General features: G+C 40.1%; 1 protein-coding gene across 1 annotated transcript; it reads right to left on the bottom strand.

Annotated features, from left to right (window-relative positions):
- Window positions 1-1,616: 1,616 nt before the first annotated feature.
- On the bottom strand, window positions 1,617-8,588 carry C4H4orf36 (chromosome 4 C4orf36 homolog). Its single transcript, XM_060147166.1, has 4 exons — window positions 8,421-8,588; window positions 7,361-7,492; window positions 2,555-2,709; window positions 1,617-2,137 (listed from the first exon to the last, which is right to left on the bottom strand). The coding sequence occupies exons 2-4, from the start codon at window positions 7,423-7,425 to the stop codon at window positions 2,004-2,006; spliced, it is 354 nt and encodes a 117-aa protein (XP_060003149.1). The 5' UTR covers window positions 7,426-7,492; window positions 8,421-8,588; the 3' UTR covers window positions 1,617-2,003.
- Between the last annotated feature and the right edge of the window lie 7,662 nt (window positions 8,589-16,250).

The following is a 16,250-nucleotide window of genomic DNA, read 5'->3' as shown; positions in this document are numbered from 1 at the left end:
ATGGATGGACCTAGAGATTATCACACTAAGTGAAGTCAGACAGAGAAAGACAATTATCATATGATGTTGCTTATATGTGGAATCTAAAAAAATGGTACAAATGAACCTATTTACAAAACAGAAATGGAGTCACAGATGTAGAAACAAACTTATGGTTACCAAGGGGGAAGGGAGGGAGAGATAAATTGGGAGTTTGGGATTGACATATATACACTACTATATATAAAATATATAACTAATAAGAACCTACTGTATAGCACAGGGAACTCTATTCAGTACTCTGTAATAACCTACATGGGAAAAGAATCCGAAAAAAAATGGATCTATGTAGATGTATAACTGAATCACTTTGCTGTACACCTGAAACTAACACAACATTGTAAATCAACTATACTCCAATATAAAATAAAAATTAAATTTTAAAAAATCAGGTCATACGGTCTGGCAAGTACATATACATTGACAAGCATAAAACCAAATTTTTGAAAATTCAAGATTTCTGGTCTCCACAAAGGTCAACAGAGTCAGCCCAATGTCATACATCTTCGATACTAAGATTACAGCAGTACAAAGGAAATGTTGATCACACTAATAGCTAACACTGGAGTAATTCTCACTGTGTACCAGGCAGTTTTCATTTAATCATGACAATTCTATGAAGTAGTACCAGTATTACCCTTATCTTATATGATGTAAGATAACTGAAGCTCAGGATATAAGGTAACTCACCCCAGGTCACACCACTAGCAGCAGCCAAGCTGGGATCTGAAGAAGGCAGCCAGGTCTAAAGTATGTACTCTTAAATACTATGCCATAATGCCTTTCATAATGAGGCTAAAATACCAGAAGATCACAAAATGCCTACTGGATCATCTAACACTAAATTGTGCTTAAATATAACTTTCACATCCAAGTGTGCTTTACTGGATTCGAATTCTAGGAAAATTTGTTCATGCAAATCCAGTTCTTTCCAGTTAATTCCCCATTCTCCAACCACTCTGTACAAATAAGAGTTTTCCTCACAGATGCTGTCTTTGTATTTTCATATCATTTTCACACATGTATGTGTGTTCCACATGCTCCAGAGGGTATCCCAGAAAGACAATATGAAATTAGGCAAAGGAAAAAAGACGGTTTTTTAGAAGAACAAAAATGAAGTAAGTTCTACTTGCCACTTTAAAGTATCACATGAGTTGAAAACAGACTTGAGGACACAGAAGGCGGAGGGGAGGCTAGGACATAATGAGAGAGTAGCATTGACATATATACACAGCTAGTGGGAAGCTGCTGCATAACACAGGGAGATCAGCTCAGTGCTTTGTGACCACCTAGAGGGGTGGGATAGGGAGGGTGGGAGGGAGGCTCAAGAGGGAGGGGATATAGGGATATATGTATACATATAGCTGATTGACTTTGTTGTACAGCAGAAACTAACACAACATTGTAAAGCAATTATACTCCAATAAAGATGTTTTAAAAAAATAAAGTACCAGATGAGAATAGTAAATGATGTTTCATTGAAAACTGGAAACTAGAGAGTTACTAAAATGAAACCTACAATTTTTCTTAAACAAAATTTTTCAAAGTTAATCATTTTATAAATAATTTCCCTCTCTCCTTCCTTGGTACCTCCTTGGAGTCTCAAAGATGAAAATTCAAAATATTCTTCAAAATAATGCCTCTTGGTGGGGGGACGCCTCTGACAAGGAGTTTCTTCTTTCCTTAGTGCAACTTTACAAAAATCAAAATGAATAGCACAAATGACTCGATGCCAGCTACATTTTCATTTACTTACAGTACTGTTGCTTGTGATACAAAGGTACAAATACGTGACTGGGACCCAGAAGATCTGTTCAGAGCTGTCAACTAACCCACGGGAGCTGGCTCATCCACCAGGGGGCATACAGATGACTGCACCAAACTTCACACAGTGGTAGGTCAGAGTCCTTCATCCTCTTTGGATGCAGAAAGCACAGAGTACAGATTCAACTGTGAGATGACTGTCACTTAGGTGGGAGAGGTCTTCTCAAACCAACTGGCCTTTCCCTTAGGGAAAACTGAATTTCCTCGGCTACATTTTCCTCACATTTCAGGTTATTCAAGCGCTTCATTTCATACTCCCTTTCAAGTTGGATGGCTGAAAAATAAAATACATGATGCAATCCAACTGACATTTTTCACCAGGCATAATTTAGTCAAACTGAATATTTAGCACACAGAAAAATTCACATTCTTGAATACTAAACAAGACAGGGCTACATAGATAGGGAGTATGGGTGTGAATGATCAGATTTAAACATTTGTCTAATAATTAAAATAACACACAGAGTTTGCAATTTATTGAAATACTTCCTACAGAAACATAGGGACACCAAGGGGGGAAAGCCCGGAGGGAGGGGGCAGGTGGTGATGGGATGAACTGGGAGATTGGGATTGATATATACACACTAATATGTATAAAATAGATAACTAATAAGAACCTGCTGTATAAAAATAATTAAGTAAATAAAAGTCAAATAAAAAAATATAATAAAGTAGTTCCTTCAGAACTTACATTCTGCTGAAGGGAGCACACCATCCTTAATGGTTTTACATTTTTTGAGGTGTATAGAACTACCAAATGCAATTTCTTCCAAGAAAGGCAACTTGATGTTGGCTAGGTTTGTGTACCAGGTCTCTGTGAATAATGCAAGTTCCCACGGTTCCTGTCTAGGGGAAAAATTCATTCAATAAATATTTATAGACATCTACTGCAGGATATAGAGAAGACATTTGAATTCTCAGTTCTATTTTCCACTAGACATTTTGGTTTACAGGAGAGTATTCAGGATTTTTCAGAGTTGCAAACCTAGCCAGGAGAAGGAGGCTTATATTAACTAATGTAGAGATATACTGAAAATGACCATAAGTTATGATGACAGACATTTTTGCTCAAAAAACAGCCTCTTTGGAGTCAATCCAGTCTTTACATGTCCCTAAAGAGGATGTAGTTAAAAACTGTAAGCTTGGGACTTCCCTGGTGGCACAGTGGTTAAGAATCCGCCTGCCAATGTAGGGGACATGGGTTCGAGCCCTCATCCGGGAAGAACCCACATGCTGCGGAGCAACTAAGCCCGAGTGCCACAACTACTGAGTCTGCGCTCTAGAGCCCGCAAGCCACAACTACTGAAGCCCATGTTCCTAGAGCCCATGTTCCACAACAAAGAGAAGCCACTGCAATGAGAAGCCCGTGCACCGCAGCAAAGAGTAGCCCCTGCTTGCCGCAACTAGTGAAAGCCTGTGCGCAGCAACGAAGACCCAACACAGCCAAAAATTAATTAATTTTTTAAAAAAAGAAAAAAAAAAACTAAGCTCCAAGTCTTTTTTGGCTGATCAAAAATATGATTACATCAGGGAAGGAACAAAGGGAATACTCACACGTTGAGCAGAGAGCTTGGCACACACTAAGGCTTTGAGTGTGTGATCTGACTTTAATCTTTACAACTACCATGGAGGTAGAAAAGGAAAACAAAGACTCAGAAGTTAACAGAGAACCAGAGCTGGGATGTAACCTAGGTGTATATAGAAGCACTAGTACCAAGAGAATCCTTAGAAAGCTGGAAAAGGGAATGAAACCCCAAACTACAATATTTAAAAATAATCACAATGAAATTTTAATGGGTTGTTTTATGTATCCTAATTTGGAACTTTAAAATATCAGCTATGTTTCTCATCTACAGTCAACGTGAGTTCATATGCATGAGGAAAGATGAAAGACCTGCTTTGGTACAAGTAGGGGAAGTGAGTGTATAACACACACACCATCTGTTTTCCTCCTCCAGCTTAATTCTTACTTTATCATCTAACTTTAAGGAGTGACTTGAAGTCTATAATTATTATAAATGCACTTGAACAAATACACAAAGATGTATTTACAAGAATGCTCATTGAAGCATTGTTTGTCCCCAAAAACACTCCACAAAATAACCTTAATATCTATCAAGAAGAGCCTGGTTCAAGAATATACAACGGAGACAAGACAGCCTCTTCAATAAGTGGTGCTGGGAAAACTGGACAACTACATGTAAAAGAATGAAATTAGAACACTACCTAACCCCATACACAAAAATAAACTCAAAATGGATTAAAGACCTCAATGTAACACCAAACACTATAAAACTCTTAGAGGAAAATACAGGAAAAACACTCTGACATAAATCACAGCAAGATCTTTTATGACCCACCTCCTAGTAATGAAAATAAAAAGAAAAATAAGCGAATGGGACCTAATTAAACTTAAAAGCTTTTGCACAGCAAAGGAAACCATAAACAAGATGAAAAGACAACCCACAGAATGGGAGAAAATATTTGCAAACGAAGCAACAGACAAAATATTAATCTCCAAAATATACAAACAGCTCATGCAGCTCAATATCAAAAAAACAACCCAATCAAAAAATGGGTGGAAGACCTAAATAGACATTTCTCCAAAGATGACATACAGCTGGCCAAGAGTCACATGAAAAGATGCTCAACAGTACTAATTATTAGAGAAACGAAAATCAAAACTACAATGAGGTATCACCTCACACCGGTCAGAATGGGCAACATCAAAAAATCTACAAACAACAAATGCTGGAGAGGGTGTGGAGAAAAGGGAACCCTCTTGCACTGTTGGTGGGAATGTAAATTGATAAAAGCCACTGTGATAACAGTATGGAGGTTCCTTAAAAAACTAAAAATAGAACTAACATATGGCCCAGCAATCCCACTACTGGGCATATATCCTGAGAAAACCATAATTCAAAAAGACACATGTACTCCAATGTTCATTGTAGCACTATTTACAATAGCCAGGACATGGAAACAACCTAAATGTCCATTGACAGATGAATGGATAAAGAAGAGGTGGTAGGTATATATAATGGAATATTACTCAGCCATAAAAAGAAATGAAATTGAGTCATTTGTAGAGATGTGGACGGACCTAGAGTCTGCATACAGAGTGAATTAAGTCAGAAAGAGAAAAACAAATATCGTATATTAATGCATATATGTGGAATCTAGAAAAATGGTAAAGATGAACCTATTTGCAGGGCAGGTATAGAAAGGCAGACGTAGAGAATGGAATTGTGGACACAGTGGGGGAAGGGGAGGGTGGGATGAACTGGGAGATTAGGTTTGACATAAATACACTACCGTGTGTAAAATAGATAGCTAGTGGGAACCTGCTGTATAGCACAGCTTGGTGCTCTGTGATGGCCTAGCTGGGTGGGATGAGAGGGGATAGAAGAGGGAGGGGATGTGTGTATGCATATGGCTGATTCACTTCCCTGTGTGGATGAAACTAACACAGCACTGTAAAGCAATTATACTCCCCCCTCCCAAAAAAAAAAAAAAGAGCAGCCTGGTTAAACAAACTGTAGTACAAACATGTAATGAAAGAATGAGATTTATCCTTATATATTGATTTGGAAAGATGAGCAATAAAACAGCTAATGCCGGGAATTCCCTGGCGGTCCATTGGTTAGGACTCCACTCTCTCACTGCCGAGGGCCGGGATTCAATCCCTGGTCAGGGAACTAAGATCCCACAACCCACATGGCGCAGCCATAAAAAAAAAGAAAGGAAAAAAAAACAGCTAATGCTTACCTAGCACCTACTACATGTAAGACACTGTTTTAATCAGTATACATATATAAACACATTTAATTACCAGAGTAACCCTATGAAGTAGGCAGATGTTATTGTTATGCTCATTTTACAGATTAGGAAACAAGAACAGAGACCAACTTGCTCAAGGTCACAAGGCTTGGGTTTGAAATTTCAACCCAGAAAGTCAGACTGTAGAATCTGTGCTCTTAACCACTAGGCTACACAACATATAGGTGGGGAGGGAGCAATATAATCCCATGTGTAAAAACATGTGTGTGTATATACATATGTGTGTGTGTATCTTATGTAACAGACAGAAATTCTAAAAAATACATAAAACATTTTACCTGAGCAGGATTGGGTGGGTAGGGCAGGGATGGCAATGCGGATGTGAGAGGTAACATTTTTTTTTTTTTGAGAGGTAACATTTTTATCTTCCTTTCAAATGCTTCTATACTGTTTGAATGTTTTTTAGTGTATTTTTTTATAATCTTCTAAAAATACTTAACCAAAAAAAGCCCAAGGTGAGGAGCTACCTGAGCTAGTGAACTCCAAAGACTGCTACTACCATTCTATTCCTCTTAATTTAGCTGCTCTTATAAATAGAATATCAAATACTTTCTTGTGAGAGTGATAGAGAAGACACTGGTTTTGCAGATATTATTCGTGACATAAAATGCTATATAGCCAAAACCACAGAATCAGTGCTTTAAATCATTCTCCAGATACAGGAATATCTTCGTTATAAAAATTATGTTTACAATAATGACTACAGTGGTATTTGTCTATAGTTCAATGTCTAAATACATACTGAACTAACAAATCTAAATAGAATGCAATGATGAGTTCTCTCTGGTTTTCCCATATCTCTGGTCTTACAACCCCGTGGGGTGTCTCCATTTACTTCTTAGAACACTGTCAAAAAGTAAAATTCAATTGACTCACCACGCTAATATGTCGTACATTGTGGCAGAGAGGTTTAAAAAAACAAGTCCAAAAATTTAAAAAAAGGTAACAGAGTGAAATTACCATGTAGTAGCAACACATGTTTATTATGGGTTTACTATTATGTCAGGCAACATGCAAGTACCTTACATACATTACCTCATTTGTATTCCACACCATATAGGTAGGTATTGATATGTCCATTTCACAGATGGGGAAGCCAAGGTACAGAGAAGTTAAGTAATTTGTTCAAGGCAGCATGGGGAGCCAGTGGCAGGACCAGGCTTTGAGCCCAGGTCTTCTTGATGTCCACACATCACCTGACAAAATGTACAGGATGCAAAACTGACTCTCTGTACCAGCTAATTAAGTGTTCTGTTAAGATATATCTGACACCAAGGCGTTTTTAGGTAGATTTACACTATCTAAAGAGGGATTTTAAAGTGGTTGTCTGCATTGGAAAATGTTGCTTTGGAGTAAAGAAGACTCAGACTTCTAACCCTGTCACTTCCTTACTATATGACTGTGGGACCTGGATCATACCACTTCTTCAAACCTCAGTTTCCTCATTTCACAGTGTTGTTTTGTTGTAAAAACCAAGTAAGAAAATTTATAAATCCTTACAAAAGCATTTTCCTTTTAAAAATATCAGTACCCAGACACCTGAGAATGCCTCATATAGTCCGGTATCTCATGGGGAACGTAAGGGTGTCCAATACTTTTATTTTAACAAGGATACTCCCCAGCCCAAGTCAACGCTTACCAGGATAAATATACTTACACTTTATAACAATTGCACCTCAAAATGGTTTCCACTGCGTTCTTTCTTGGCAAGCCATAAGTCATGGTGAATTATTACAGTCCAACTTCCTAATTGTCTGATGTAATGACTCAGATATTCTGTTCACTTTGTCTGAAATGATTGCAATGCAACTAATTAATATTAAAATAAAATATTCACTTGAATATTTTTAATATCCAAATAATAAAAAAGATTCAGAAAAATATTTTCTGAATGTAAGAACGTCCCTAATCAACGTTCACTGAACTGAATTCCTAATGTAGAACTGTGTTCTCTTTTATTTTCCACGAACTCACTTTATCATGTCTTCCCATGTAAGGAGAAGATGCCAGGTGAACAGCATCGGCATTCCGGCCCGGTATACTGTCATTGCCTAAGTCTACCAAACTGGCTCAAATACCTCATCACCAAAAGGTGTCTGACTGTGGCAATGGTAAGCGACAAATAGCTCTGCGGACACAGGAACTTCCCGTCCTCCGCCCGAGCCCTTTAAAGGATACAAACCTTCCCAGGTTTTTCCTTTTTCAAAAGCGTGAACTTAGGGGCTTCCCTGGCGGCGCAGTGGTTGAGAATCTGCCTGCCGATGCAGGGGACACGGGTTCGTGCCCCCGTCTGGGAAGATCCTACATGCCGCGGAGCGGCTGGGCCTGTGAGCCATGGCCGCTGAGCCTGCGCGTCCGGAGCCTGTGCTCCGCATCGGGAGAGGCCACAACAGTGAGAGGCCCGCGTACCGCAAAATAAAATTAAATAAATAAATCTGAACTTAAAACAAAAAAAACCTCTGAACTTAAAACGTGGCCCACTTCAAGCACCACTCCCACTTCCCTTCCAGCGCACACTTCGGGATGAGTCTCCCCCTCGCCGGACGCGGAGACCCCTGGAGGAACCCGCGGCCTGCAGGGCCCGGAGCCGGGAGCGGGGGAATTAAGGGGATGGGGAAAGGAGGGGGAAGGGGAGGAGAGGTGAGGGGAGAGAGAAAAGAAGGTAAGGGCAGGCCCTCGCCGCCCGCGCCTCAAACCACCGCCCCTCCCAGCCGCACCACACACGCGGTGGGCGCGTCCACTCCGCCCGGGCCTCGCGAGACGGGTCCTTAGGAGAGTCCGCCGACGCCCGGTTACCGACGCTCTGGGGTCCGGGAGGGTCGCGGTCCCCTGGGGATCGAGGGCAGAGCGCGCGCCCATCTAGTCGCCCATGGCCGGGCACACGCCGCGGTCCCGCTCCTCCTTCCCGCTCGCGCCGGGAGCTGCGGGCGGCCCTGCGTCAAGCCCCAGCCTCAATAAAGGGCTTTGTGGCGCCCGCCCCGACCGCGAGGAGGCCTGGGCGCCGGGCCCGGGACACGCGCCCCGCGGGGTCCCCTCGGGGCGGAGGCTCCACGTCCCACAGCCGAGGGCTGGCTCACGCTTGACGGGACAAAGCCCACAGCGACAGAAAGGGCTGTAAGCGAGGCCTTTCCCTAAAAACGACGCTTCTGAGTGTGAGGGGATTGTGTGAAGCGACCTGAGGTGTTGGTTTGGGGGCAGCACTTGCAGAAACGCGCCCGGTTCTGACGTGCTGACAGTGCGTGAGTCTCACGGGTGCCCTGCAAGAGCGGAAGAGCTGTTAGTGCCCGCGGGCCCCGGTGCGTCAGGGCCGCTTTAAACCCTAAAGCTCGAAACATCTCATGTGTGTTAAGGGCAAAATAGGATCTGAAAACGTGGCCTGATGGACTAGTTTCTGAAGTCACTACACTGTGGTGATTCGGAATGAACCTATATTTTAGTACGTCAGGTGGTCACCACTTAACATCAAATGAAAATATTAATAGTTTACCTCTTGTGTGACGGTTTTGGAGTCAGAACTGGTTTGGAATTGTAGTTCTGCCACTTGCTGACTTTAGATCTTGCCTACGTAAGTTCTCTAAGCCTTAATTTCTTCACCTATAAAACAAGTGTAATATTCTATATCTTAGGGGGTTGTTGTGAGGTTCAAAGATCGGGTCTGTAAATTCTCTGCCACAGGGGTAAGTGCCCAATTATATAATTTTGAGCCTAGTACCAACTTTATGGAATAGGCGAGGGATTACTAATTCCAATTGTAGAGAGGGGGAATGAACTAGAGAGGTTAAAGGACTGCCCAAGGTCAGATAGCTAGTGAGTTACAGGGCCAACTTTTGAAGCTAAACGCAGTAGCCTTTCCACCCTGACAAGCTACTTCAGATACTAGCTCCTGCCTAATTAGAGCTGGCTGGTAGTGTTGACCCACCTGTAGAGGATACTTTTGTGCCTCCTAGAAACAAGATGAGGACTCCCTTGCTCTTTAACATTTCTGTTCTAGTAGCAATGGAAAAGGAGCAGCCAGGAGTGAAAGGAGGTGTTAGTATTTTAACGCAAGGAATGGTGAAGCCATTAATGGATTGTGAAATCAAAGCAGTAGATTTTTACCCGAATATTTTTAATGGATTAACGTAGAATGGCGGGAAGGGGTAATGAGAATACAACATGCAAATAAGTGTTTTTAAGTATCATTTTGTGGAACTTTCATTTCTGTTATACATATGTACTCATACACATACCTGTGTGTATGTGAAGTTTCAGTGTAAAATACAGTTCTCTCAGTGGATCTAAAAAGTTTCAAATCCACCATCTAGGATCATTTCATTTTAGAGACAAAACAGAGACCAAGTTGTTAACTGAGGTCACACCCAGATGGGGCAGAGATAGGCCACCTTACGGCTGAAGTGGCCATGGTTTTGTGGCCTGTTTTCTTTTCATAGATGAAGAAACGAAGACTCAGGGAGAGAATGTGGTGGGTCCAGGGTCACGCTGAGAGAGATCAGTCTGTGATTTCTTCATTTGGGAACTCCATTTCCTGTGTACATATATTATTCCTGAAAATTGTGTTTAGTTATTTCCTATATGACTCACTTTGAATAAATGTGGTGGAAGTTAGAGCATGACTTCTCAAACTAGCTCATAAAAGGTATTGTGGCTTCCTTCTTGCCCTCTCTCTTAGATCACTAACCCTGGAAGAGGGCGACTGCAGTGTTGGGAGAACACTCAAGTCCGCTTATTGACATGCAAAGGAATCAAGGCCTCTAACCAACAACTGGTGAGGAGCTGAGGCCTCTTGCGACTAACCATGTGAGTGAAACATCTTGGAAGCAGGTCCTCGAAGGCTCAGGCAAGCTTTCAGATGACTAGTCCCAGCTGATGTCCTCACTGAAACTTCATAGGAGATCCTAAGCCAGAACCACTTAACTAAGCCACTTCAGGATTCCTGGCCCTGATAAAAAACAAGATAACAAATGTTCATCATTTTAAGCCACCAACCTTAGGGATATTTGTTACAGAGCAATAGCTAACTAATGTACCATTAAGTATCTTATTGTAAAAGGAATATTTTACATAGAAGAATATAGCCATATTTTTATAATTGAGATTAATGGTTTGATTCAAATGAACAGTAAAACACATTATGCTTTACTGACATTTACTAGGCAGCTGATTTTACTAAATCTCATCTAGGACCAGTATAGATCCTTAAAAACCATCAGCAGAGAAAATACACTTGACCCTTGAACAACAGGGGTTTGAACTGTGCAGGTCCACTTATATGTGGATTTTTTCAGTAGTAAATACTACAGTACTACATGATCCAAGGATGGATAAATCTTTGGATACAGAGGAACCACAGATATGGAGGGCCGACTATAAGTTATACTCAGGTTTTTGACTGTGCAGGGGTCAGTGCCCCTTAGCCCTGCATTGTTCAAGGGTCAACAGTGTATGGTAACCACCACTACCCCACATGAATTTATAAACAAAAATAACATTAAATCCTATAGAATGTGGAAGGATATCCAATATAGATCTAGTTCTACCCGCACCCCATTATCACTATTTCAGTATTTTCTTTTGAAATATCAAATTATTTCTAAACATCTCTCTCACTGTCTCTCTCTCCCTCTCTGTCTTTCCCTCTCCCTCCCTCCTCCCCTCCCTCCTTTTCTCACTCTGTCTCTATCTCTATCTATGACCTCTCTCCCCCTGTTTTTCTGGTGCCCTACACACATCCTCCTGTTGGATAAGCCTTCACTGATCTCATCTATTCCAGAAAGTTGCCACTTTTCATTTAAACTGGTTAAGAGAACATTGCTGCCACCTAGTGATAAAATTAAAGTACAAGGAGGACTGTAAAGGAGACAATAATCATAACACAAAAACAATACTAGTGTGATAACATTTACTGTACTTTGGGCACTGTTCTAGGTACTTCATATACATTGTCTCATTTAATTATCACAACAATAGATGCTATTATTTAGTGATGTAATCTTCCGGTTATTAGAGAAGGAAAAAACAGACCCTTCAAGCAGGTCACAGGATTTGACCCAAGACTATGATTCTGATTTTCTGCTCTCTCTACCGCACTATACATCCTCCCAGGATTGTAATTAGGGCAAAGTGTTAGAGTATATACTTGTAAATATTTTTGAAACTGCCCTTTTCGAACATTCTGTTAATTTCTCATCATATATACAGTATATATGTATCCGTTCTACTTTCAAAGAGCAATGTTTTATTTCTTTTAACTTATTATGTAAATCACAGATGCAACCTACACTTTTTTCATGGCTACACCCAAAACTTCTCTAGGAATGATACCAACTCGAAGACAGTGATAAAGTAATTCATCTGCAAAAAACTTTACAATCACCAAAGAACTTAACAGCACTGAAAACCCTAAATGTTCTCAACCCTTCTGTACTATCACCTTCCTAATTCTCTCACTTCTCTAGCTACTCCCTCCCGTGTTTCCCTCTTTGTTCCTCCACTTAAATTGGCTTATGCCCGTAGTTGTGATGCCCTTCTTCCTCTATTTGTTCTACCGCAGTACTCTCAGTGGCTCTACTCTCAGTAATGTAATTATCACTTCTCTTTGGATGAACCCCAAATCTGATTTCTAGCCAGCCTTGCCTTCTTTCTGAATTCATATCCTGCATTTCCACTGGCTTGTGGGAACTTCCTACCTGAATATCCTGTTCAGCTGAAAATTTCAGCATATCCAAAATGTAATTCATCACCTACTCCCTAAACCATCTCTTCTGTTTCTATTTCTGGGGATGCCCCAGGAGTCTCCCATGAGCCACACTTAGAGCATCAAGCCATTTTAAAGCATATTGTTGGGTAGCTAGTCCATGCCAGCCATCATTCTTGGCCATCTTACATGACATCTGATCCTCACAGCTTAGGAGGGAAGAAGAAAATAGTTTCCCTATACAGTAAAGGGGGAAAGAGTTTATAGGGTTACAAGATGACTTGCTTACAATAACACAACTAGTAAGTTGCAGAGTCAAATTTAACCCAGGTCTGTTTCACTCCTGACCTACCTCCTTGAGTTCTCCGGATCTTATGACTGGACTCTATGTCCTTTTGTCCGTCATTGTTTCCTTACAACATTCACTACCCACCCATTTTATTTGAGGTCAATGGAGTATGTTTCTGTACCTTAAACACATGATTTTCTGACCAGAACAAAGAATAATAGCCTCAGCTAGTGTCTTCTTTGCTCTGCTTAGAGGCAGAAGTTACAATTTTCTAGGTACCGAATTCTCCTGTTCTTTGGGAGTCAAAGCAGATCAGAATCCGTTATCCTGATCCAAGACTATGACATGTGATTTACAGCCCAGGATTCTCCCCAGGACAAAATCTGGAGCAGTGGGGATCCCTGGCTGGCTCTCAGGAGGGCACCACAAACTGCATCTACCATGGAGATGTTTACACCAGAAGAGCTCAGCCCCTGACAGCAACACTTGAATTCCTGCATTGCACAAGCATAAAACATTTGTTGTAAAAATGGGAAGAAAGGTCTTTCTTTGCACAGCTTAACATATGAGGCCTTTGGGATGTTACAGCATCACCCTATAAGGTTCAAATTAAAACAAAGAATTTATCTGCTTCTGTCCAATTGACATTTCAATTTCATGCTAATTCATAATGTTACTTTAAGAGTAAGTAGGAAATTAGGAGCAATCAGAAAACAATAGATGAGACCTCTCATTATTCATTAAATATTAGTTAAAATGATTCACAGTTTGTTGATTTTTCAAATATATTATAAATCACATTAATTGAACTCCTTTCCTGAGGAGGTAGAGACCATCTGAAGAGGTGGTATGCTCTGATAGAAAGGGTCTAACTAGGAATCCAAAACACCTGGACTGTAGACTCTGTTCATAAATATGAATGGTTTCTAAGCCTTTGTATAATTTATGAAACCTAATATGTAGCTCTCAGAAATGGTTTTATGATTGAGTCCATGAATTTGTCTAAATCCTTCACATAAATATTTCAGTGCTAAGTCATTAATAAGTTAGTAAAGGACAATAATTTTACCTGTTTTATATTTTGGCATATTTGTGTAAAGAATTCATTAAAGTTAGTATATAAAAGGTTATAAAATTTGTTTGTCCTAAAACTTTTTCTTTTGAAGATTAATATTCCAGGTTTACCGTATCCATAAACTCTTTAACTTTATTCATTTCAGTGATTCATATTTCATCTTAAGCTTTAATTCAGTTAAACTTAAGGCAATTTAACACATATCTATTGAGCACTTTCTGTATGCAGGGTTCTGTGATTGGCCCCTACAGTTTAAACTTTGTCCTCCCTTTCCTCCCTCCCCCCACGTGGAAGAAAAGCTCTTTTCCCTTGAAGATTTAAGTCAGTTATGAAAAAGATACATTCTCAGCTTGGAGAAATATGGAAAAAAGAAATCACTGCCTCTCTTTCTGTCAGTTGTGAAAGTTGTCTTGAAATAATTAAGATTCCTTTTTTAAGACAAAATCTAAAATTAGAATGCATATAAGCTCCCATAGGCAATAAATAACAATCTACTAAAATTCTGGATTTTAAAAAAAGGAATTATTTCAAAGCATAGAATTTCTTATACTTGCTCAAACACTGACTTCCTAATGTTAAACCTATCTGTGAATTTTACTCCTTAATTTTTTGTCATCTGCTTGAACCTCTAAGACAAATTCTCTTTTTTTAAACTTTATCATGGGATAATTGACAAATATAATTGTATGTATTTAAGGTGTACAAAGTGATGATTTTGTTACACATATACATTATAAAATGATTGCCAAGGTCAAGAAAATTAACACATTCATCACCCCACATAGTGAACACATTAACTCTGTGTGTGTGTGTTTGTTTAGAATGCTTAAGATCTACTTTCAGCAACTTTCAAGTATACAATACTGTATTACTAACTATAATCACCAATTCTCGTTTATTCATTTTTTCACTTTGAATTTGGAAGCTTTACCTACAATCACTGTTTCAGTCCACTGCGATAGCTTTTACGTGCTCAGATTATCCTATCTTTTTTTTTTTTTACTTTATTTTTTAAATTTTTGGCTGCGTTGTGTCTTCGTTGCTGTGCAGAGGCTTTTCTCTAGTTGCAGTGAGCGGGGGCTACTCCTTGCCATGGTGCACGGGCTTCTCATTGCGGTGGGTTCTCTTGTTACAGAGCATGGGCTCTAGGCGCACATGCTTCAGTAGTTATGGCACATGGGCTCAGTAGTTGTGGCTCACAGGCTCTAGAGCACAGGCTCAGTAGTTGTGGCACATGGGCTTAGTTGCTCCATGACATGTGGGATCTTCCTGGACCAGGGCTCGAACCCATGTCCCCTGCATTGGCAGGTGGACTGTCAGCCACTGCTCCACCAGGGAAGCCCCTACAGTCACAAATTCTTATATTTATTTTTTTATTGAAGTATAGTTGATTTACAATGATGTATTAATTACTGCTGTACAGGAAAGCAATTCAGTTATACATATATATATACTTTTTTAATGTTCTTTTCCATTATGGTTTATCATAGAATATTGAATATAGCTCTCTGTGCTATAACAGTAGGACCTTGCTGTTTATCCATTCTGTGTACAAAAGCTTACATCTGCTAACCCCAACCTCCCTTTCTATCCTTCCCCCAACCCCCTCCCACTTGGCAACCACCAGTCTGATCTCTATGTCTGTAGTCACCGATCCTTAATTGTTTCTCAGCTTCCATTTCTACTTTCAGTGTACTAACAATAAGTTAAAGGACACCCCCTGCAGCTTATTAGTAGGCACTGCACCCTAACGTGATGCTTTTTTTAAAAAAAAATCTTTATTGGAGTATAATTGCTTTACAATGGTGTGTTAGTTTCTGCTTTATAACAAAATGAATCAGCTATACATATACATATATCCCCATATCTCCTCCCTCTTGCGTCTCCCTCCCACCCTCCCTATCCCACCCCTCTAGGTGGTCACAAAGCACAGAGCTGATCTCCCTGTGCTATGCGACTGCTTCCCACTAGCTATCTATTTTACATTTGGTAATATATATAAGTCCATGCCACTCTCTCACTTTGTCTCAGCTTGCCCTTCCCCCTCCCCATGTCAAGTCCATTCTCTACATCTGTGTCTTTATTCCTGTCCTGCCCCTAGGTTCTTCATAAGCATTTTTTTTCTTTAGATTCCATATATATGCATTAGCATATGGTATTTGTTTTTCTCTTTCTGACTTACTTCACTCTGTATGACAGACTCTAGGTCCATCCACCTCACTACAAATAACTCAATTTCATTAAAAAACTAAAAACAGAACTACCATACGACCCAGCCGTCCCACTACTGGACATATACCCTGAGAAAACCATAATCCAAAACCGTCATGTACCACAATGTTCATTGCAGCTCTATTTACAATAGCCAGGACATGGAAGCAACCTAAGTGTCCATCGACAGTTGAATGGATAAAGAAGATGTGGCACATATATACAATGGAATATTACTCAGCCATAAAAAAGAAATGAAATTGAAACTGATTCACTTT

The sequence above is a fragment of the Lagenorhynchus albirostris genome, chromosome 4 (assembly GCF_949774975.1).
Source record: "Lagenorhynchus albirostris chromosome 4, mLagAlb1.1, whole genome shotgun sequence".
NCBI classification, from domain to species: domain Eukaryota; kingdom Metazoa; phylum Chordata; class Mammalia; order Artiodactyla; family Delphinidae; genus Lagenorhynchus; species Lagenorhynchus albirostris.
Note: the sequence above shows the minus strand (reverse complement) of the source record. Positions and strands in the feature narration are given on the sequence as shown.